The sequence below is a fragment of the Dromiciops gliroides genome, chromosome 5 (genome assembly GCF_019393635.1).
Source record: "Dromiciops gliroides isolate mDroGli1 chromosome 5, mDroGli1.pri, whole genome shotgun sequence".
Lineage (NCBI taxonomy): Eukaryota > Metazoa > Chordata > Mammalia > Microbiotheria > Microbiotheriidae > Dromiciops > Dromiciops gliroides.
In genome coordinates this window covers 105,907,071-105,932,131 of record NC_057865.1, presented here as the reverse complement: position 1 = coordinate 105,932,131, position 25,061 = coordinate 105,907,071, and the positions used below count along the sequence as shown (strand labels likewise).

General features: G+C 43.7%; 1 protein-coding gene across 9 annotated transcripts in view; it reads right to left on the bottom strand.

The window, feature by feature from the left end:
* Positions 1 to 18,583: 18,583 nt before the first annotated feature.
* Positions 18,584 to 25,061, bottom strand: part of HIPK2 (homeodomain interacting protein kinase 2) — a 215,376-nt gene continuing 208,898 nt past the window's right edge. For 5 of the 9 annotated variants that reach the window (XM_043966155.1, XM_043966158.1, XM_043966156.1 and 2 more), the window contains exons 14-16: positions 21,374 to 21,534; positions 19,497 to 19,940; positions 18,584 to 19,117 (exon numbers count right to left, since the gene is read on the bottom strand). In XM_043966155.1, coding sequence (XP_043822090.1) covers positions 18,977 to 19,117; positions 19,497 to 19,940; positions 21,374 to 21,534 — 746 coding nt within the window. In that variant the 3' untranslated portion in view covers positions 18,584 to 18,976. Of the gene's footprint in view, positions 19,941 to 21,373; positions 21,535 to 25,061 lie in introns of all 9 variants that reach the window. The other 4 variants (XM_043966161.1, XM_043966163.1, XM_043966162.1 and 1 more) reach the window with 1 other exon arrangement.

The following is a 25,061-nucleotide window of genomic DNA, read 5'->3' as shown; positions in this document are numbered from 1 at the left end:
CTTGCGTCTATCTTGAGTTTCTGCTTTAGATTTGTGGGCATTCAGATTCACTCCAACTGTTCCTTAGGAGCCCAGTTCCCTATTGATATTTGTGACCATTTATTATAGTATTTAGCTTGTTTTAAGCCTAGTGAAAATACAGTGGTTCCAGAAGTGATTCCCTCCTCTAGGGCTTTAGAGAGTTTATTTTAGGTGGTGCAGTGGATAGAGAGCACTGGTCCTGGAGTCAGGACTTCTCATCTTCCTAAATTCAAATCCTGCCTAAGACATCTACTAATTGTGTGACCCTGAGCAAAAAACACTTAATTGTTTGCCTTTGTTTCCTCATCTGTAAAATGAGCTGGAGAAGGAAATGGCAAACCCCTCCAGGATCCTCGTCAAGAAAACCCCAACTCATGAAGAGTTGAACACAAATGAAATGACTGACAACAACAACACATTTTATTTTATTTTATTTTTTTAGAGAGGCAATTGGGGTTAAGTGACTTGCCCAGGGTCACACAGCTAGTAAGTGTTAAGTGTCTGAGGCCGGCTTTGAACTCAGGTCCTCCTGACTCCAGGGCCGGTGCTCTATCCACTGTGCCATCTAGCTGCCCCCCAACAACAACAACACATTTTAGACAAGAAGCTAAGAATACAGTCACAGTTGCTACAAGCCCTCAGTTAGGAAGATTCCTAACATTTAAGCAGAGGTATAGCTCTCTGCCTTAATATATACTTATATCTATCCCTACTTAGTTCCTGTCCTCTTTGTAGGTGAGGCAAAATTCATGTTGCTGGAAATGTTGGAATAACTAAGCAACAGATTTTATTATAGTGTTTATGGATAGAGAGGCCCTGGGTAGGGAAACTGGGGACTGAACAGACCTTTTTCTTGGAATTTCCCTCAGTCCTTTAGTAGGTGGATAGAACTGGTACTTCTGCTATTTCTGGTAGTCGATTCAAGCTGAACCTTTTGTTTTGTGATACCTCTAGGGCTGATGACTCTCATCAACATTTCTTTTCTCTTCCACAGCTCAGTCCTATCTTCTTTCTCCTTTTGCTGCTTGCCCTTAGTTGCTGGTTCTTTCCATCTCAGTTCTCTATGACCCTACTCCTTTCTCTCTGCATCCAGACCCTCTCAATCAATCACTTTCTGGTTCTGAGATAGCTCTACCTTTTTATACAAGTTCCTCCAGGCATGACCAAGTGTCTCTTGCAATGGCTTTGATTGATTCAAGGAGGTTTACAGGTCCTGTTTACAGGCAGTTGTGATAGATTGTTTTAATCAGTCAGTGCATGTTTTTACCTAACAAAGGCAATCTTTTAAGTGGAGTGGGATGATCAATGAAGCACCACCTATTATACTTGTCAGTGTCTTCTGGAAGTCCCAACAAGCAGCCTATGGCGAGAAATTTGTACAGGTGACAGTAGGCAGAATATTTACCTAGGGAATCAGACAACTTGGGGATTCTAGTCCCTCCCACCATTTGTTTGGGTGATCCTGAAGAAATTTACCTTTTTTTTTGTGTAGGATCATAGAATTTAGGGCCAGAAAGAATCTTAGAGAGTGAGCAACCCAAGACCTTCATTTTACAGATAAGGAAACTAAGGCTCAGAGGGATCATTGCTGTGTCCTCTCTGCCTTTCTCACCTACCACAGGACAATGACAGGAGCTAGTAATTCAGACTTCTTCTCACCTTTACACAAGAGTGGATGAAATCAGGGATGTGGGTCAGCCTGCATGGCTTATGTCTATATATAACATATAGCTCATTTTCAGAGAAGTGCCCATTTACAAACTAGGCTCTTGTCACTCTGTCAGTACATTAACTGGGTCAAAGTTAAGCTGAAATTGCTATATTATACTGGTGAATTTGTAAAAGAGATTTTTGTCTTTTTAGCAAAAAGCTTGCTATTTTGTAGGTAGGTAGGTTTCTTTTTTCTTTTTAAAAACTGGGAAGTCTCTGGGGGACTGTATAAATTGATGATGTGGTCAAATGAATTTAGTGTTGAAATGAGATTCGTGTAAATGACAAATGTTATGGTGCCCAGGATCTTAAATAGACCTAGAAGGGACATTAGGTCACCTAGTCCAACCCCCTCATTTTAAAGATGAGGGAGCTGAGGCTCACGGAGGTTAAATAACTTGCCTAAAGTCTCACTGGTAGTAAAGTGGTAGAAGTAAAGTTTGAACCCATGCCCACTGACCACAATCTCTTTTCACTGTCTCAGATGTTGGGACAAGGGGTCCAAAATTACTCACAGTAGGGGCAGCTAGATGGCGCAGTGGATAGAGCACCGGCCCTGGAGTCAGGAGTACCTGAGTTCAAATCCGGCCTCAGACACTTAACACACACTTACTAGCTGTGTGACCCTGGGCAAGTCACTTAACCCCAATTGCCTCACTAAAAAAAAAAAAAATTACTCACAGTAGTGCCCTAGAATCCCCTACTCAACGAATCCCTTCCTTTTAGACCAATCAAGATTTATCACACAACCTCAGATTATAGTAGTGAGAGCAAGAACATTTAGTTATAATAGAAAACTTTGTGATAGCAAGAAAACACATCAAACACAAGCACTCTTTAAGGCCCATGACCCTAAGTATACCTTCCTACTACTCCCTTTCAACCCTCCAAAGGTGGAAATTTGTGAGTCCAGCATGGACTCACAAATCCCAGTCCAGGGGGGGCTATAAACCTTGGGAGTAACAACTTAATCCTTGATGTGAACACACAAGGAGCTCTATCTCGATGTCTGGGTTCCTGTGCTATGCACCTCACTGAAGGCTGACAGGTCAGGAATCAATTGCTGCTACTTCCTTCACAGATGGAATGAGGTAATCTGTGCTGGGCAACAGAACTTGGGCTGGAAAGAAATGCAGCGTATGGGTACCTTCACCTAGCCAGCCAATCTCCTTTCTCCCCACTACTGACTTCTTCCCAGGACCTCTTTTTGAAAACTCCCAGCTTTAAATAAATAAAGAAAAAGTCCTGTTCTACAATGCCTATAAATATCTTCTTGGATAGGAAGAGTCTTTCTGGTCCCAAAGATTTATGGGAGAAGAATCGTTACTACAGAATAGGGAAGGTCACTAGAAAGACACTGGTGTACATTTGAGGGAGTTTGTAACTGGATAATATGTCTTCCTCTCCCTTGTCCCCATTTATATTCAGGGTTCTCACTGGTATAATGAGGAAGCTCAGGCTCAAACACAGAAAAGGTTCATTCCCCCCTCAGATTGGATACTAAGACCAAGTGCAGTGGTTGAAATGGGGAGCCATTAATTTATACAATTCTGGGGCAGCTAGGTGGCGCAGTGGATAAAGCACCTCCTGACTCCGAGTTCAAATCCAGCCTCAGACACTTGACACTTACTAGCTGTGTGACCCTGGGCAAGTCACTTAACCTTCCTTGTCTTACAACAAAGAAAAAGAAAAAAGAAAAAAAATTTATACAATTCTAATTTATCTAGATTTTACTGGATTTTCTGGAAAACACAAAAACAAAACCCATCTCCTTTCTAAATTTCTCAGAATTCAAACTGATATCCCAAGAATTTCAAGACAGGGACACCACGTCCCTATGGCAGAGAACTAGCAGATAACCTTCCTGTAGCTCATATACTATTGCAAAGTTAAAAAAAAGAAAATAAAATCTAAGTCTGGCAAAGGAAGTGCCCAATCTGAGAGTTTATTAGTATTTAATTCACTCTTCCCCATCTGTCCAAAGTGCCCTCATCATATTCCCAAGGAAACGGATAAACAAAATAAAAAACCCAAGACTTTTAAAAAAGTTTGAAAATCTTTCCCAAAATTCACAAAAGCAAGCTAACCATTCCATCTTATTATTGACACAGTAGAAATTCTGCTAGACGATTAGTTTGCTCCTAAGTTTCTACCCATCTAAGTGATTAGCACATAATTGGCCACTAATAAATGCTCATTCCCTTCTCTCTCCTTTCCCTCCCCACTTGCAACCGCAGGACTTTATAAACCGGCCCTAACTTCTAGTTCCGCCAGCCACCAGGCTCAGATCAATCCGTGCTCCTTATTCTCCTTTGGACCTTTGGCTCCCCAAGGCCACTAGAGGGCAGTTGAGGATTACTAGTGAATACTAGATTTTCTAAGGGCCCTAAGAAATAACATAGACTAACCAACCCCTTTGTTTTAATAGAAACAGAGGGAAAATCTCTTGTCCAAGGTCACAGTTGGTGATAATGCTGGAAAAGAATCCAAGTTTCCTTACTTCTTGTTCAGTGTTGTTTCTAGCATTCCAATTATAAAAATTTATATTCTGTGGATACCACCTTTCTCTCCTCAGAACGCCAGCCCCTCCCTGACACTCCCCCCTCCCCCCTCAGCTTGGCAGGACACAATGACTTAATTTATGCTTACAAATTTGGAGGTTGAGCATTAAATTGTCTTGTTTCCTCTTGGGTCTGCCCAGGGGTGTGCTAGGGCCAGCTCCAACCAGCCCCTAAGAGCTGACTGTTAAATTTTCAACATGAACGTTTATATCTTGTTGTTCAGTCCTGCCTTGACTCTTTGTGATCCCATTTGGGGTTTTCTTGACAAAGATACTGGAGTGGTTTGCCCCTTCCTTTTCTAACTCATTTTACGGATGAGAAATCTAAGGCAAACAAGGGTTAAGTGACTTGCCCAGAACCACACAGCTAGTAAGTGTCCGAGGCCAGATTTGAACTCAGAGAGATGAATCTTCCTGACTTCAGGCCCAGCATTCTATCCACTATGCCACCTAGCTGCCCATTTACACCCTTGAATTTGGCAAACACTACAAATCAAGGCCTATTTATCTTGTTGATTGTCTAGATTTAAGAAAATGATGGAAAAAAATGTTAATAATGCAGTTTAAATTTAACACTTAAAAGCCTGTCTCTCCAGCATGTTTTCCTCCAGAGTTGATTGTTAAATATTTACCATCCCCTTCCTGGACCAACTACATACACTCCCAAGATGACTGGCTGTGGCTATGCAATAATTTGTCTCTGTGCCAACATCAACGGGACAGAAAATGTGAGTGGCTTACTCTAACCCCTGAGCAAATCAGCCACAACTCATGAACACCTACCATTTTCAAAGCCCCTTCCTTGGGGATGATGTAACTGTCTGCTAGCTTTTTATTGGCTCATTTTATCTTTATGTCTTTTACTTGGATAAACATTTCATATTTCTTAAACAGAACCCTGTAAGTTAAGGAGAGGCTGAGATTATTCTACACAGTTTACAACCAGGTGGTCTGAACCCAGTGAGATAGAGCACTGGTCATTAGCCCAAATTAAACATGAGAAGCCCACCGGCATAGCAGTGGATTAATAACACTGAGTCGAGACCTACCTCGGACACTTAGAAGCTATGTCAATTGGGCAAGTCCCTTAACATCTTATAGCCTGTTTCCTCATCTGAAAAATAGGGCAACTAACTTCTGGCTGAGAGGTAGCCTGGTGTATGTAGTAGAGAGGCCAGTGTTGGTGTCAGGAAGGCCTGGGTTCAAGTCCCGCCTGTGATCCACACATCAGTTGTGTGACCCGAAGACAACTATCTAAAACCATGTTTCAGAAAAGTTGCTGATCTAAATCTGCGGAGGGAGTATACATACAGGGAATGCTTTACATGGATGAAAGTGCAAGTCCAGATTTGCCCCTCCTCCCCCTGCCTCAGCACTTAACCTCACAAGGTTGTTATGAGGAAAATCTTTGGCAAACCTCAAAGTGCTCTATTATGTAGGAATTGCGATTACTGGAGCAGCACTGGAGAAAACACAATCCTTACCATTGAGCAATGAATTGTTGAGTTGGGGAGACAGAACTAACACGTGTGGGAAGGACTGAAGAAATCTTACAAAGCAGCCTGCACACTGAGGAGACAGAAAAGGCAAATACACTTGTGTGGGTCTGGGCATTACCTCTGGCCTTTGAACACCATGGCTCCCCAAGACAATGGTCTTTCCTCCGTGCCAGCCTGGAGATTTCCGTACTCAGATCTCCTGGACTTCTGGATCCCTATGCAAGCTGGCTTGGTTCTTTGGGCTCAGAGATCTGCTCCAGTCTTTTCTCTCACTGACCCCATCTTCTGGGACTAACACTATTGGTAACAGATGCTCAGGTCTAGATTATGGGCCAGGAGCCCATGGCCCAGGGTCTAACTTTCTCCTGGACCCAAAGTAAAAATAGTGATTTTTCTCACAGACCATTAGCTACTGTCCAGGGATATAGAAAGATCAATGTGAAATAGCAATGGAGAGGAAGCGATTTTTCTGGAGTTGGTGATAGAACATCAGTTTCTCCTCTTCCCTGTTATCATTCTGGGGAGTGGATCTTTCCAGAGTAGCTTGGATTCAGGGGCAGGTGAAAGGCACAGAGTGCCCAGGACAAAACTCAGTAGAATTTCAAACAACCTTAGAAATCAGTAAGAGTCCTAACAGAAGGCAAGCTCTTGGTGATCTGCTCACTGATTAAAAAATATTTGTTGGGGCAGCTAGGTGGCGCAGTGGATAGAGTACCAGCCCTGGAGTCAGGAGTACCTGGGTTCAAATCTGGTCTCAGACACTTAACAGTTACTAGGTGTGTGACCCTGGTCAAGTCACTTAACCCCAATTGCCTCACCCCCCCCCCAATAATAAAAATATTTGTTGACTGTGGAATTATTAGTATCTACTTCTTCATGTTTTCCCAAAGGGCATGGGGAGAAAGCTATCTTGAGGAAAGATATGATACCTGTGCTCTTCCCTCCCCTCCCCACAAATAATTCAGTCTGACACCCACTTTATCCCCAAAGTTCACAAAAGACTACCTCTTTCATTATCAGCTCTCAATCGTGGGGTCCTGTGCCTCCTTGGAACAGAAGTTTGGAACTGGGTGTGAGTGGAGAGGAAAAGACATGGATTTGTCCAGGGCTCTTTCCACAGGAATACTTTTATGAGCCAGTAATACCAAGGGATGTGACCTTGCTGAGTCAGTTTTTATTAATACATAGACATGGGGTGTATGATTGTCCAGCTCTCCTATCACCAAGATGAATGACTGGCACAAGAGCTGGCAGACAGAAGTAGGTAGGAAGGCGAATGTGATGGGGGTGGCTGTGGGAGAGAAGGCAGGATCTCTTAGGCAGTAACAGGGCACTGTGTAAGTGTGCCAAGGAAACCGGTTGAAAGTTTCTTCTGCATGGTATTTTGGAACTATAATACAGTTAAGAATAATGGTGTTTTCCCCAATCTACAAGGTTGGGGACATCTTCCTTAGTGCAGTGGTGGTGGGGGGGGTACTGCCATTGTAAATGATACTTAGTTACTACTAAGGGGGCCAAGTGACTCCAAGAGATAATTTGCCTAGTTACATATGCCAACGATGAAGGACAGGGCCAAGAAGGGGGTGCAGTGATTTCAAACAGTTTAATGTAATTCCAAGACAAAGTGTGATTACATTTCTACACATATACAATATGCATATGTGAGTTTACAAATTTCAATTAATAACTCGTTTCACCTCAGAGACCGAAAAAATGATCAAAAAGAAACTGTGAGTAACAAGCTATAACATAGTTCACCACAATGGGACCCCCTTTCTCACCCTACAGTTAGTAATATTACAATTAAAATAACTATATTCTTCTATAATTTTTGTCTGTTAAAATCATCTCATAAATTTACAATGCTATTATTAGCTTCCAAGACTAATATAAATTCACTCCATTTTTCTACAACGAAAATGATGATTAATTTAGAAGCACACGACGTCATGATGAAAAACACAAGCATTTTTTAGTAGCAAGAACTTGATCAGTTAAGAATTAATTTTCTTGTAAAACATTCTAAAGCCAAGTAAAATATCCATTCTTATACCTATAATAGGAGACTAAGGAATAGGTTACATATAGGTCTACAACACATTGGTTTGTCTTTTTTTTTTTTAAAAAAAGGAGACATTTATAAATAAAGAAAAAAGAGGGACAATTCACGTAGGAAAAAGAGGTACACAAGAAAATACTGTTGCACGCAATAGTTTTTCACAAAGATTAACATGGATGAACACTTTTATTACAGAAACCATCCAGTGAAGGAACACAACAGACCAGGGCTTTCATAGGGTTACTGAGCTGAGATGACACTGTAGAGAAAGATCAATGTGAGATAGCAATGGGGAGGAAGCCATTTTTCTGGAGTTGGTGATGGAACATCAGTTTCTCCTCTTCCCTGTTATCATTCTGGGGAGTGAATCTTTCCAGAGTAGCTTGGATTCATGGGCAGTTGAAAGGCAAACACTTCTCTAGGTCCTTTCTCTTTTCCTCTTAATAGATTCCATTTTTGGAAACATGATACCATGTAAGAGGCTAACCACCAGATCAAAATAGATGTGATGGGAAGATTCAGTTATTCCAATTGGCTGCTGCCCATCTACATACCCCCTTGAGTGCTGGGGATCTGGAAACACCATTTCTACCCTTTAGGACCACTTGAATAAGCAGCAGTCAACTGTAACAAACTTGTCAGTCACATCTGGTTACCTGTATGTGTTATTGGTGCAGCCTATAACATATTTCATGGTGTGTTTTTTTCCCCTTTAAGTAGTCTGAGTCTAATTCTAACTTTTAAAATGCCTCTTTCTCCTTAGTCATAAAGCTATACTTTTCTCCTATCAGAATTTGGTTTGATATATATATTTATATATATATATATACACACACACACATATATCAACATCTATATCTATATGCAAACATACAGACATATATGGAGATATAAAGGCTATACAGTGATTCTACCAAACTAGAAATTCTGCTGCCCCAAAGTGTAACTTCCTTTTCTACTTTATTTGGTTAAAAACAAAACAAAACATGCAGAGGATAAGGAGATGCCTTGGGGCCTAACATGATTGTGCCCTGGATAATCCATGAAGAATCCTTTAAATGAGCAATAACATAAAGGTTGGGGGGGGTGTGTGTAAAAAAAGAAGCATTGTCTGCAATCACTAAAATTAGAAGCACTGAAGAGAAAGTCATTTGCTTTCAAAGGACTGGGGTACTTTATGTAGCCATTTGTTTAGAAGATAAGGAGTGCTTGGAAGGTTTAATGTGCTTAATATTTGAATCAAATTCCTTTTTATTTTGCAAATCCTTCTTATAACCTGAGCCAAGCTATTTGAATAGTAATTTAGAAAAAATTCATTGTGTGGCTAACAGCTAGGCAAGACCACTCATTTTAGGGACTAGTGGGTAAGTTTTTCCAAGCTTTTGATCGGATGCAAAGAGCGTTGGGCTGTAAAGGCTTCTTTGAGCCTTTAAGTTTTTTGGATCTGGGTTACCAATCGAGTCACCCTGGCACAGGGTAAGGCATGAGCTGTGATTCGAATGGTCCTATTTCCAGTTTACCTATGGGATGGCAAACTGCCTGGTATCGAAAACTTCCCAGGAATTTAGTTAGCAGCTGCAGTCACGGGGCGGGGGTGGGGGGTGGAGGGGTGTAGCAGTGCCAGTCATGAAGAGCAAGCAGAAAGTTTGGCTGGCAGCTTCTACAGAGCTGTGGCAGAACCCATCCTTCACAGGACTTCTTTTTAAAAGGGGGGGGGGAAATGGTATACCATCTTCTGTTCTTTTAGTCTCAAGAATATGGCTGACCCCAAAGCCACTGACACAAGATTCATTTGGTTACTGAAAAGAAAACAAATCAAAATCAAACCAAAGCAGGAGTACAATCAGGAGGGGAAGTGGTGTCCTTTATATCAAAATTCATAGCAAGCAAATCGTAATAAAGATATACAATCAAATACAGCTTACCAGGAAATGGCAAATGCATTTATTTTCCCCTCTTTTTAGTTCTCTAGGTCTGGATAAAAACTTAAAAAAAAATCAGTATCACCTGCTAAGGGATGAAATTTAGATCACAGCCCTTTCTTTCCAGAATGACTGTCAACAAGGAAATAAAAGAAAAATCATCAAAATCTTCTAGGAGGGATTAATTAGAGAGGGATTCCAGAGTCCCGGTAATCTGACTCATAGGCAAGTTATGAACTATACATTCCATCCCTCCCTTTGAAGGGTCTTTAGTTCATTACAAATATTATCTTTGATTACTAGTAGGGTCACAGATTTCATTTATTAAATGCTCCTAAAATTCTCCAAGTTTTCTCCTTGTTATCCGTACCTATTTGCTCACTCAGGTCTCTCCATACCCCCCAATCTTCACTGGGGGCTTCTTGGCTAAACAGGGTTTTATGCTTTTAATAATAAATTAGACAACCAAACCGAAACCGAAACCAAAAAGAGCTACTTTGACGCTTCTTGTCTGTTTTCAAAGAGCAAAATGAAGGCTGAGTCTAGAGACAGCAACCTACCTTTGGGAAGGAATTAGCCAGTGAACATGGGTGTGGATGTCAGTTTCTATCAGGGGAAGAGTCACTGGCTCCCCTTGTGCAAAGCCTTCATTCGATGTTTGTTTCAAGCCCCCTGTGCTCTGCAATATTATGGCAGGATAGCTGGGAAATAACTGTCCACAGATCTTATTTTTGGCTGGCTGCTGACGGCTACATCTTGTGATGACAAAGAATTCCACTGAAGACAAAACTCACTGAGCCAGGTCTGTTCTCCTTGTCAGGGAAGAGTTTTAATAGAGGGTGTTAAAGTTAAAAATAGGGCATAAGACTTCCACACCTGGACCCAGGCTCTTGAACCTCCTTCCCCATCATTTTCCCTATGATTTTCTCTTGAATACCTTCTCTAAATCATATGGAATCCAATAACAGAGAAGGGGAAAACTTATGTTTGGCCAACAAACACAGCATGGTTAGAAAACACTTGCCTCATGTGGACAAGGCCTCAGAGGAAAGAGGCAAACAAAGCATTGGGGGTTTGAAGATGTCATTTAACCAACAAAAATTTCCCTTTAAAAGTACCAGTTTAAATGTAAACTAGAAAACACCTTAACTCTAAAACGTAGCCAGGTATGTTTTACGTATCCACAGTCAATGATTTAGTTTATGCTAATTTAAAATGTGACTCTTTAAATATCTTCTAGAAGGCTAAAGTATTTTACAGTAGCTATAAACATATATACGTACATGTGCATTTGAACATCACATTGGAGTATGACACACACAGTAATCTATTCCTTGGTTGAATTTTGATCATAAAGAATCACTATCTTCAGAATTCACTCAAGCAACAATGACCAGGGTGGGCATTTATCATTATTTGCAGCCCCTCCGGAGCCCATAGTCTTTTTTATCCCAAGTTCAAGCTGGCTACATGTTTTCAAAAAGGCTAAAACCAGGATGAATGCCCACATTTGAGGTAATTATTGCCACTAGGTCACAGTTTGTGTAAGATAAATGTATCTAAAACCTTCTAAAAAAAAAACCAACAACAAAAAACCTCGGGTGTCCTGTCAGAATTCCAGAATACCTATGGGACCCGCCCCCCCTCCACCCCCACCCCATCCGGCATTCTGATCAGCTGGGTTTGCTTCCAGTGGAGTCAGGAGTCATGTAAACTACCCAAGAGCCGAGGCAAACCAGCCTGAAACCAGTGAAAGCGTTTTTTAAAAGGAAAAGCAAATGGGGAAAGGGTATTCCAAGGATGTTCCACAGCAGTTCAATAGCGATCTGACAGAATTCTAGCCCTCGAACACTTCTAACTTCGAGTCACCTCTCAACGCACATCAAAATGCCTCTGCATTCGGGATTACTCTCCAGGGCTCTAGACACTGTCACAACTGGGTCCTTCAATGTGCCTGCTCTCTCCCTTCCCTTTTGGGAGGGCTGCCCGCCTGTCTCAGTAAGGAAACCTCGGTTTTGTTTCCGTTTTTGAAGGGGTTTGTATTTGCTTTTTTAAATAAAGAAAAATAAGCCTCTGGATGACAGACCTACACGTGGTATTTACAAGGTTGGTGGGAAGCCTTCATATGGGATGGTCCCACCCACAGCTGAACAGTTGATCTGTTCCGGAGATCAGAGTTGTCATAATATTTATCAGTGCAGTAAAAAATAGCATTTTGAAAAAAATATACCTTTAGTATTGCCTTTCTTGAATTAACTACAAGCAAAAGAAAAGAACCTATTTTGTTTTCTTCACACTAAACTTGTTATAGCAGCGCTGCTAAGACTGGAAGGATAAAGCTAATCCACACGCAAGAAATCCGTTTCAATTGTTATTTCCTAAAACACGGCCTCAAAATGACCTCCCCCCACCCCCTTCAATTTTTCCACAAGCCAAGCTGATTCTGCCCGGTTCTCCTCTTTTAACAAGCCCAGCCTGAAGCTGCCTTTAGTATTCGGATTCGGATTTAATCCGGCGCGCTCAGAGTACACAGCGCTGTTTACCTGTTTACCTCCTGTTTAGGGGCTACTGTGGTCACGGTACAGGAATGGTTCAGGAATGCGGGGTGATGAGTCTGGAATGGCCTAATATCTGCTTCTCCAGGGAAGCAGCTCACCGCTGGGGAAGCCTGGTGATGAGCACTGCACTGACCTTGGGTTTTAAAACAAAACAACATCCTCCCACCTACTGCGTCCTAATGACCCGACTCCTAACAGCTCTGCTCTATCAACTCAGGGACCTTAGGTGGCTTATGGATAGAATGCCATATTCCCCAACTGTACGTACACAAGGTCACTGCTTGGAGGATATGGCAGACGTTTTTTTTTTTTAAACAGAGGCTATTACAGCTAGTTCTCCAATGTAGTAGCCTGAGAGCAGAGGCTGTCAAAGATTCATGGAGGGGGTGATGTGAGGGGAGGTAGAAAGGGCACGGAGGCAAGATCTAGCTGGGCCCTTTTCCTCCCGAGGGTGCAGCTCCCCCACATTCACTTCCCTGCACATCTCTTGACATCTGGAGGGGTATCTCTTTCATAGACACCCAGAAGTAGAAGGAAGCATTTAGAAAATCCCCATTCCCAATGGTTATCAATTAGTGGAGAACTAATGCTTGGAAATGTTTCCTTTGAGTCTCTAAACATGCATGTTCTTCCAATTCTGTAGGTCCCTGACTGAGATGTTACTGGAACTCTTCTGTGGAGAATAAATGTGAGTTCTAAGGCATCAAAGTGGACTAGCAAGGATGAACTATGCCAAGCAGTTTCCAGTTGCATTTGATGCTCCTAATACTGGTTTCCAACCACAGGGAACATTGATTTAAATTCATATTGGATATAATCTTGAGATAAGCTTCAGCCCCAGTATTATTACAGTATACTCACAGTTTGGGATAGCAGCAGTATTTAGTGTTGCTAATCTTCATATTTCTTTATTAGGTGAGTGTGGTTTTGAAATGAATGTGACAAACCCCACTCCCCCTCCCCCACAACCAAACAACTTACAAATCAGGGGAGGGAGAAAAAGAGAAAAATAAAATGGAATTTGGTCTTTCACGATGTTATTATTGCCTGTAAAAGAAAGACAGGAACATTATTCTGTCTGCACATGATGATAGTTCTGCAAAGGTTTCTTTGGCTAAGGAAATGAAGATTTTCATCTTCCTTTCAAGTTTGGTAATGGGATTTCTGCTGTGCCTGCTTCTGAGGCTGTGCCTTCTGAAATTTATCACAAAGCAAAGTAAAGAAACAAACAAAAACAAGCACTGACAGTGTCCCTGGGCTGGAATGTTGCATGGAACGATCATGAGTGTGATGGGCTAGGGAAGTCCCAACTCCAGTTACAGAACACACCACCGTTCTCCTGCCGAGTTACCTTCTTGAGCAGAGACCACCTACCTAGTTCCTTCTCGTCGTTCTGTCTTTTGCTCTCACAACAGCTGTCTGACAGGCCAGTAAGAGAAGCTATGTTTGCACATGTCCCCTCCCCTCCCTTGCTACCGGGACACAAAGAACGGGGACAGGGGATGCTTCTGGTCTTTATCCACCATGGACCTCCAAGAATACTTCCTTAAGTCTCTTCATCTCCTTCCCTCCGGTTTCCAAGTAAAGCCTGCTCCATGCACACAAACACACACACAGTCACACACCCCCAAATCTCTACCATAAGCTTATTAAACAAAATGCTTTCAATTTTCAACTCCAAAGGTCAATTCGAGAGATTGCCATCTTCTTGCTACTATCGCTGTCCCTTCCTTATGGCCAATGGTCCTGCATTTTTGACAGGTTCCCCCTAAAGAGGACAAAGCCCAGATCTTTTCCCCCTCCTTAAAAAATCCTGGTCTCTAGTAAGGCTAGAAAAGCAACAGGAGCCCATACTGACTGGCTGTCACTATTACAGACACCAATTTGGCCCGGCCTTTCTTTCCCCTCAGAATTAGAAGCACCACAACGCTCCACTTTGCAACCTTAACTGCCATTGGGCTTCAGATTTCACCACCATCACATCCATCTGCCTACCCCCTATCCCTGGAAACAGCCCTCATATCATCAAAGAGGATTCAAGGCACAGAGACGGGTGTAATCGTCCACATGGGCCTGGAGAAACCAATTAACCAGAAGCAAATTCACCGGCAGAAGAAGACTCATGCTATCTATCCATTTTTTCTCCCCTTCTCATCTTGTTCTTTACAAGCTTCTTCCGAACAGGACAGAAAAATCCTGTTAAAGATTCCTACGTTGTTTTAGGTAAGCCAACAATTTTGTGAAGTAGATACGGGACAAACCAAGCAAGAAGTTCTGCACTTGAGCTTCTTGTTCCTAGGGAGAGTCTTTACCTTTTCCCAACTGCCAAAGTGGCTCAGGGCTAGAAACTGGGAGGGGAATGTGCTGAATTGGAAACATGACTAATGCTATGTTGGGCTTGATTCAGGATTTCAAAAAAAAAAATTGGGATTCTGGATTAAAGGTCTCATACTTTTCTATAGGAGGTATTTTTAGTTTAGCAGATACCTAACATTTAAACCCTTCATCCTTAGCCAAGAATTTGGAGTATGTGGCACCTAAAACATTATTTCTATTCTTTCAAAAAGGCCTATGTATGGTGTATTGAGCATATTAGGGTGCTCAATAAATGCATGTGATGATGATGGTGGTTGTAGGAAGCATTATTATAGTCCTCTCCTATTTAGTGATTTTATGTGGGTTCTGACCCATCACATGTAAATAGCTTTTGGTTATCCAAAGATTTTGGGGCTCAGGTGCTGATCTAAATGGCTATGCCTTCACATGTGTTCGTGGGCCTGTGTCCTAAGTGGGGCATTCCTGGGACTGTGTACCTAAAGGAGAATGAGTGGTGGAGGAAGGATATGTATAAGTGTGTGTAAAGTCAAGGGGGAGGAAGGGGACTTTGCAGCTCCCTTGGGAAAAAGGGTACTTCCCATTTCCTCTTCTCACCCCCCTTATACAGGGCAATGGTTCTGCAGTCTGAAAGTTAAACTGGGCTTTCAGGGCAGTTAGGAGGACAGGAAAGAACCGAGGACATCGAGGCTTGGAGATGGAGGGAAGAACAGGGAAGGTGGTGAGAATAATATCAAGGACTAAGACGTTTTTGATTCAGGTCCGATCATTCAGCCAATGAAAAGTCAAGTCAAAGTCAAAACCAGTTCTTAAACCAATGGAAGGTCTGTCTGCCACAGACAGACAGATTATGACACACAGCCAACTTCTACATTTTCAGTACTCCATTCTTGCCCTGGACCAATAATGATGTGACTGGAACTTTCTAGTATAACAGAGACAAAAAGAAAAGCAACAACAACCCCACCTCTCTGTTGTTCCTAGTCAATCTTCTATATTCTGTTCTCTTTTTGTTTCACTCGATTAGACCCCTCTGATAGCCCTCATCACACTTTTGTACTCAGATACCACAAAATGATATGGTTAAATATAAAAAGAAAACATTAAAATACTGGAATGAATACATTTCAAACTCAAGCTAAATGTCAGCATTATTATAATAGTCACAATGACAATAAAACAATGCTGTCCTTACTCTTGAGACTATAAGCAGCACTAAATTTTCATTGTTGACCTGATGGTGAAGAGATGGGTGAGAGAGGGAGGAGAGAAACAGATGGAGAGGAAATGGGAAAAGGAACAGGGAATTTTGGACATGAACAGTTTCCATTTTTTTAAATGGAAAAGTAAGGCGCTTTTTTCCCTGGGAAAATCTGAACCTCTTCATTTCAGGGAAGTCAGTGTTGGAACGGATTTGTTCTGGGGATGCCCAAGAAACTAACAAGGCAAACTGGAGTTTCGTTTGTTAGCTGCCGGACACTTTTGAACCCGGGGAGGAGGATATTGTTGGATAATTGACATGAGCAATAGTGGACTAATCTTTCATGGTCATGTGACTGACTCTGGGAGCCCTCCCCTCTTCACTTGAGCTATGGACCTCCCATTTCCTGTGACCTCACAAGCAGCAATCCCTTTGTCCTACATGAAGGTGATCTTTGCTGCAAGCATTTTCCCGGTCCTATTTCCCATTCTGCCTAACACTTCAGTCAGTCAACAAGTCCTGCTGGAGCTCAGATGATGCACAGGGCCTCCAAGGGGTAAAATGTTCTCTTAGCTACCGCCCTGGGGACCGAGGTCTCATCTCCTACTCATTTGTATGAGGGCTGTTTACTCCTCCGGCTGGGGGAGGATTGAGGGAAATTTCCAGAGTTCCTGTCTGGTTAAGAGTGAAATTAACAACAGCTTCACTGAGATGAAATGGAACCGTCATTATGAAAATACTATTTGCAGAAGATTATTTGGGGAGCTGGGAGGGGAGTGGAGGTGAAAGTAGAGGGGGACTGAGCAGAGCTGACAAAGACAGAGGTCATAGGATCATATATTTAGAGCTGGAAGGGACCTCGAAGGCCATTGAATCCAACCTCCTCATTTTACAGATGAGGAAAACTCAGGCAGGAAGAAGTCAAGTGACTTGCCCAAGGTCACACAGTTAAAAGCTGTCTGGGGAGCCACAGTACCCTCGAGGTAAAACTGGGGATTTCCTTCAGTTATCTCTTTGTCCTTTTGAAACTTGGCTTCAGGGAAAGAATGCTTCCGTTTCCATTCACCCAATTCTGAGCGACCCTCTCTGCTTGGGGAGAATATTCCCTTAACCTGTATTCGCAGCCCCAGAAGAAACTTCGATATTCACCAGTGGCTACTAGATATTGCTTGAAGCAACCCTGCAGCAGTGCAAATGCTAGTTTTCAAACTTTCTGATCCCTGGCTAGGCAGTCAGTCCCAGATAATAGAGAGGTTGGGGTGTTCCTATGGAACGGCTCCTCAGCCCCCCCTCCCCCAAGCCCCCCCCCCCCCCCCCCCCCCCCCCCCGCCAACCAGGGGCTCAAAGAAAATTGGGGAATTTGAGGAAAGAATTTAGCAGCAAAAAGTCTAGGCTGGTGGTTTTCCATGGGGTTGGGGAGGAGGAGAAGCCAGCCAGGCAGGTCTGGGAACAGTGCAAGGGTAAAGCAATGACAGCAGGAACTGAGGGAAAGGAGACTTGGGGGTGGGGACCAAAGAAGGGCTGAGAGACTGAATCACAGAGTATGCGAACTGGGAGGGACCTCGGGGACTAGCTAGCCAGAGAACGAAGGCCCCAAGAGGTGGCCAGCCTGGCCAAGGTCACAGGGTGAGTAAGTAGAAAAGTCACGAGGAGAAGTTGGATTTCCCGACTCGAAGTCCGGACTCTGAATTGGGGCTGAGGAGGGAGGAAGGGGAGAAGGGGAGTATGAGGAACTGGCAGGGCCTGCTCTCATCCCTAGTCTGTTGCGACCTCTGGTGAAAAATCCCTATTCTCTCAACATGTGGCTACGTTCCCCTCCCTCCCTGCAGACGAGGCTGACAAAGATCATCATTTCTAAAGCAGAGGTGGGGGGCTACCCGTCCCGCTGTCCCACAGACATCTGGGAACCAGCCTGGGGCGGGGAATGTCTCATTTCTCTGGCTTCCCCCAAAGTCCTCTTTTCCTTGCACCACCACTGCTACCCAACTCTCCAAAGACTCGTGGGCTCTCCCCTTCCAGCCCCTGCAAAGCCTCCATGACACCTCCAGTTAGCAACCACGGGAGAGGACGGTGAGCCCCAAGAAAATGAGGATTAGGAGAAAGAGAAGAAAAAGCCCAAGGAAGATTACAGCAGCAAAAGAGAAGGGCTGAGATTCCATGCTGACTAGCCTCAGGCAGTTTCTAGAAGTACCAGCGGAAGTAAACCCTTACACCACATCTGTAATTTGGTAAGGCACTAGGAGGGAATGATGTAAAACTAAGACTGTGACAGTTGGAATGGCTGTGCCGAGGAACACATCACAGAGAGAAGGCAGCAGCAGCTCTCTTGGCGCTGGCGCTCGCTCGCTCTCGCTCTCTCTCTCTCTCTCTCTCTCTCTCTCTCTCTCTCTCTCTCTCTCTCTCTCTCTCTCTCTCTCTCTCGCTCTCACACACGCACGCACGCACTCACACACGCACGCACGCACGCACGCACTCACACACACACACACACCTGGACAATCACATTTGTTACATGCCTATGTTATATCACTTTTTTGTGCAATCACATTGAAGAATAATCTATTGGTATCACTGAAGTTGAACTTAAAGGAAGAAGAAAAGGACTAGGGTGCTACATCCTATGTGGAGGCAGGGAGGGAGAGGGTCAGCTAAAACTTCTGCTGCCTCCTACATGGTTAGGGATTCAAAGTGAAAGTAAAACGCCAACAGAAAAGGAAACTCAGCATTTCAAATACATTATTAATGACAGTTTTAGGAATAACATTGCTTAGGGATTGATCCAGAATGCTCAGAAGGGAAAATCAGGCCTTCTCCAGGAGATCGTCCATCACGCCGGCCTTTTCTTATCATGCCAAACATGAATGCGTGAATTTGAATTCAAGACAGTGAAGAGCCTTGCTAGGCCCCCTTCTCTCTTATGTCTCACCCCACACCCCCCTCCCCATCTCTTCTATCCCCAGAATAATGACTACGTATCAGTGCCCTTGGATCACAGCCCGATGCTCAGGAGGGCTGTGGACCCTTCAGAGTTCTGGAAAAATCCCTTTTTCTTATGTTCAATTGATTAAAAACCTAGTGGATTTCGGTTTCAGGCGTCCCTGACAGCAATTTCTTAAATGTCACTTGCTGTCATATGAAAATAATCTTTCAAAAGTCTATAGGTAAAGTTCTTCAAAAACTGGGGCCCCAAGTTCTGGGATCTTCCTGCTGCTCTCTTCTCCTCTCCAGTTTGGTGCAGAATGGATACATGATTCTGTGGGGTTGGTTTTTTTGTTATTGTTTTCTTTTTTTCTTTTTCTTTTTAAAAATAAAAAGCATAGAATAATTTCCCCTCCTTAGTCCCTTCCTTTTTCAAAATGTCTTTCCTCTGTCTTCTCCTTCCACTTCCTTGTTCAAGTTTCACTGACAACCCCTAACTCTTACTTCCTTACCTTTCCCACCCCATTCCCTGGCCCCAATTGCATTGTTTGTGAGCTGCATCCTTCTGTATAGAAAGCAGCCTTGCTCCCACCTCAATCCAAGGTGCTCCCTTTCTCTCTCCTTCTCCTTTCTCCCCCTCCCTTCTTTCAAACCTCCCTCTCTTTATCCCCCCTCCCCCATTCCAGTGTTTATATGTAAGGGTACTGGTTGACCTTGGCAGGGCTCAATGGGTATCCAGTGTAGACGGTGGAGGCTGGAGAGGCGCTGATGTAGGTCTGGTGGGCAAATTGAGCTTGATATTGACTCGGGTGGATGGTGGGTGAGGGCAGGACCCGAGGCCCCATGCTAACAGGGACTTGGTGAACAATGCTTGCTGGGTAGGCAGTGTGCTGCACGGTGTGACGAGCAGAACCTTGGGAGGCCACGAGGTGGGCTACGGTGCCAGTGGAGCCCAGAGCAGCAGGGGTGGTGTAGGTGTAGAGGTGTGGCTGGGTAGGGAGGTGGGCAGCAGCGGCGGCAGCCAGGTGAGGGTGGACTGTGCCGTGACTGGGGCTGTTGTGCGGAAAGGAGTACGGAGCCTGAGCGATCGTCGGAGTGATGTAGGCTTGCTGACGCCGGTGAGGTCCGGCACGATCCGTTGTGATGTGCTGCTGGGCCTAAGGAAAGAGAAGCACCGAGAGGCTGGGTCAGACTCTCTACCAGGCAGAGGGACAACGGCTGGAATGTTGAGGGTCATCAGCCACAGTGCTGCTCCTATGGATAGCTGGGGCTGTGACTTTTAGCAAGCTGCACTGGACTTTCCCTTGGGATCCCAACAGGGATGCTCACCTTCTTCACACCATCCTCCTAGTTCCCCAGGCTCGCCACTCTGCACTGTCTATAGCTCCCATCTGCTGATTTCACCTTGGGAACATCTCTCAAATATTCCCACTTGTCTCTTGCTACCGTCACCACATCGGGCAAGGCCTCATCTCTCTGCACCTTCATTACTGTCCTAAGCAGCTGGCTCATCTGTCTGTCACAGCCGCTCTGGTTCATTCTCCATTCTGTTGCCAAAGCAATGTTCCTCAAGTACAAGTCTGAGCATGTGTCCCCCCCGCCTACCCCCCATGTCCAGGGATTCCCTATGAGCTCCAGGATCCAACAGCGAATCTTGTCCAGCATGCAGAGCCCTTCAGACCCACCTCCCCAGGCCTTCTGATCTTCCCACTCTGCCATAAAGTGGCCCTGGGCTCCTCGATGTTCCTCACAAAAGACACTCTCTCCCCTGCCTTTGGCCATGCCCTCCATGCCTGGAATGGGCTCTGCCTGCTCATTCCCACCTCCTGGCCTCCTTCAAGCCCCAGCTGAAATGCCGCCTTCTCCAGGGAGCCTCCCCAGTCCCTCTCTCTGTTGATTATTTCCTTTTCTCCTATATAAAGCTTGCTTGTACAGAGTTGTTACATTGCCTCCAGGCAGGCGAGATTAGAACTAATCCATCTATTCAACAGGGTTGAGCACAAGCTTTTTAATACCAAACAAAGATGAAGCTGAAGCTTTGAGGTGATTTTTCCTGACAATAACACAGTGCAGTGGATAGAGCACCAGGCTTAGAATCAAGGAGACCTGAGTTCAAATCTAGCCTCAGATACTAGCTGTGTGACCCGGGGCAAGTCACTTAACCTTCTTGCCTCAGTTTCCTCATTTATAAAACAGCAAACCATTCCAGTATTTTTGCCAAGAAAACCCAAAAAGGGATCACAAAGAGTCAGGCATGACTGAAAACAACTCAATAACAACAACAACAATAATTGCTAACATTTATGTAGCAATATATTCCAAATTACAAATATTCTCTAATTTGAACCTCACATCAACCCTGTGAGGTAGGTGGTATTATTATCCTCACTTTACAGATGAGGAAATGTGGGCAAATAGACGTTAAGTGACTTGCCCATGGTCACACAGCTAGTAAGTATCTGAGGCTGGATTTCAACTCAAAGTCTTGACTCCGGGCTAGTGCTTTATCCACTGCACCACCTAGCAACCAGTAGCCAGGCAAGTCACCAAACTCAAAACCTGGTTGGATCTTCATGAGGTGTTGGCTTACCTGGCTGAGATTAAGAGGCTGTTGCTGCTGGAAATGTGGTCCTGGCCTCGGCTGCCTATAGGCAATGGCTCCGGACGAGTTCCCTGAAGAGTGACCACTGGTGGAGGTCACGATGCTGGAGGACTTGGACTTGTAGGAGGATGAGTGGTGATTGGTGTTCACTGTCAGGAAGAGGAAACATGGCTACAGGTTAAATCAAATCACCAAGGCTAGATATCCCCTATGGAACGGTGTGCCAATAAAGCAATATTACAAAAAGGACATCTTCAAGTTAGTGTAGTGTCTTAAAACTTTCCAATGACACACAGTCTTATCCTCTCAATGGGAGAATTATTACAATTCTGTCTTATTTGAATTCCAACCTTTGTTCCACTTTGGGGTAGGATTGGGTACTGAATACAAGCAAGGTAACACTGATGGAGGTCAAAGGGCAAATTACTTCCTATTTACCCTACATGAAGCTTGTTTGTTCATATTTGTTGCATAGAAATGAAAAGAAAAAGGGAAAGAGCATGGTCTGAGAGAAGAGGCCATAGCTATCACGACGGGTGACATTGAGGCTCTAGGGATAGGCTACATGTCTATTATCTGAGGTAGGAACAACCAAACTAAGTCTGAAAAAGCATCAAGTTAGCTGGGGTGTGAGCAGGTGACCACAGCAACTCCTGAAGATGATCTATGAAGCTGTAGCCACGCTCTCTATTGGTAGAGGAAGTCCTCATACCAAGGAAGGTTTGTCAAGTGCTTTAGATACATCCTCTCATTTCATCCTCCAAACAAGGTCAATAGGCATAACAGGCAAAACCCCCATTTTGTGGATATGCTTACTGAGGGTCAGGGACATGTCCATGGTCACAGAGCTAGTAAGTGTTGGAAGTGGGATTTGAACCTAGTCCAGCACTCTCCCCACTATACCGCACACCTCCACACAGCGTCATCTAACGTAAAAAGGCCAAAGAGTTTTAACTTGGCTTTGCCATTTACTCATTAATAGTATTCTTCATCAAGTTCACCTCACCTCTTGGCTATCTGATACTGTTATCAAAGAGTGCTGCATAATACTCTGATGGAGGGTTGGGAATATGAAACAGTGGCAAGAGAGACTTCCCAACTATAGCAAATTGTGAGAGTGAAGTGATCAGAGGAGAAACAGCAACTGAATGTTGTTTTAGGAGGAGGACCCTTTTTCACATTGTTATAACTTTTCCATCCCAAGTGAGTGACAAGAAGTTCCCCAGGACTTTGCTACACGTTCACTAGGCACAGAGAACAAGGCTGAGATGGCTAAAGGGGGCCATGTTTGAGTGTCTAACATGGAAAGAGGCATCTGACGGGTATATCAGATGGGCAACAAGACCAGTCAAAAGGGGTGGGTAGACAAGGCTGGAAAGAGCACACAGCCATTGAAGATGGGGAAGTCATTAAGGAGGCCAACAGGCAGAAATGTTTGTGTGGCCCAGAGTCCAGGAGGTCAGAGAGTAATCAAGAATGGTACCAACAGAAGACATGCCGGGAAGCTTTTTGTCTAGGGCAGAAACTCTTTTCTCTCTGCTTCAGATGTGCAGGTCATGGAACACATGTGTGTTTGAAATCAGAAAGAGAATCTGAGAGATTAAAAGGCAGCTAGTTCCCAGTTGAGGACGCAGAGGTGCCAGAAAGGTGGGAGGTTCTTGTATTATAGTTCTTCAGGATGGACCTACCACAATGACATTCTTTCTTTTTTTTTTTTTTTTGGTGTGAGGCAATTGGGGTTAAGTGACTTGCCCAGGGTCACACAGCTAGTAAGTGTTAAGTGTCTGGGGCCGGATTTGAACTCAGGTACTCCTGACTCCAGGGCAGGTGCTCTATCCATTCCGCCATCCACAATGACTTTCAAATAAAAGGTACTTAATGTATATTTAATTTCTTGAATACTCCATGTTTAATAAATCCTTGATTGACTGATGGGCAAAAATACCAAAGAAGCCCTACCAAATGTACCCAGAAGGACATGGTAGGCTTATTGTTTGTTGTACAGTCGTTTTTTCCTTGAGCTCTTCCTGGCAAAGGTCCTGGAGACATTTGCCATTTCCTCATCCAGCTCATTTTACAGATGAGCAACTGAGGCAAACAGGGTTAAGTGACTTGCCCAGAGTCACACAGCTAGTATGTGTCTGAGGTCAGATTTGAACTCAGGAAGATGAGTCTTCCCGACTCTAGGCCCTGCCCTCTATCCACTGTGCTACCTAGCTGCTCCCATCTTCCTTTCATCTAAAAAGAATCCCAACAAACCAGAATTTTCTCCTTTCCTAGTATTTTTTGTTTGTTTGTTTTGTTTTGTTTTTAGTGAGGCAATTGGGGTTAAGTGACTTGCCCAGGCTCACACAACTAGTAAGTGTTAAGTGTCTGAGGCCAGATTTGAACTCAGTTACTCCTGACTCCAGGGCCGGTGCTCTATCCACTGCGCCACCTAGCTGCCCCTTCCTAGTATTTTTTGAACCTCAGCAGAAGGAATGAACTAGAAACTAGGAAAGCACTGGATGTAGAGAAACCCAGCCGCCCTCTACATGCCCTAGTTTACTAGTATATGTTCAGAAGGAGAGATGGCTGAGCTAGTGAAAGACCATTTAGAAATAAGCTAAAATATGTTTAGAGTTATTGCATTCTTTTTTATACTAGAACTATAAAACCCTGTAGATTATACAGGCATGATATAGTGGCTCCAGGAGAAGTGGGTATAAGTCCTGCCCTTCCACATTCTGGGTAAGTCACCGAACCTCTTTGTGGCCTTGGATCTTCTGTAAGACTTAAATGTCAGAAAAGGTGGTGACCTGCAGGTCTATAAGTTCCTTAGTGGGAACCCCTTATTCCAATGAAATCCCAGGTCCGGTTAAAAAAACAGAAGTTAAAGGGAGGAATGACCCCTTCCTAAGGAGAAATGAGGCTAAAATTGGAGCTGACAAGGCTCAGGTGGCACAGAGATGGAGCCTGAATGAACAAAGGTGCTTGGCACAGGTTTTCTGTGAGGAGAAAACAAATCTAAACTGGAGTGAATTATGAGCACAAATTTTAAAAGACCTACTAATTCAGTATGCAAATAAGGTTGAGGGAGGGCAGGCAAAAGTGAACTTAATACAAATCTGAAGAGAGCTGAGTGGGGAATTATCTCATTTTATTTTCATTTGGTTTTTTTTGGATCTGGATCTGTTGTTTCTTGAGGCTTGTTTCACTTAATAATTACATTTTCAGATTATAAAGATATCTTACTTTTTTAACCTTATTCCCATGATTTATCCCATTTAATATTTATTCCCATGATTTCTCCATTTTGCAAGCCTTGTTAAACTTATCACCATCTATTGACTGTGAAAAATATTGGGGGAGTGAAGACAACAGAAGAATGAAAACCCTTCGTTGTTCCAACCCTAACCCTGGGCTGCAGCTGGGGTATAGAGCCAGCTGGTGGCAGAGTTAAAGGAAACTGGCCCCCTGAGAGTCGTACTGAGCAGGGTTCAGAACAGGGCCTTGTTTACACAAAGTGGGTACTCAAAAGCTATTTGCTGAATTGCAATACACTGAACAAAATTACAGGGAGTAAATATTTGGGCCGATAAGCAAACGAAACCTCAAGAAAGTGAAGAGGCACCTTCAGAGCAAAGATTTTCTAAAAGTTTGGCTTCATGAGATGCGACTTCAGAACTGCTACCTT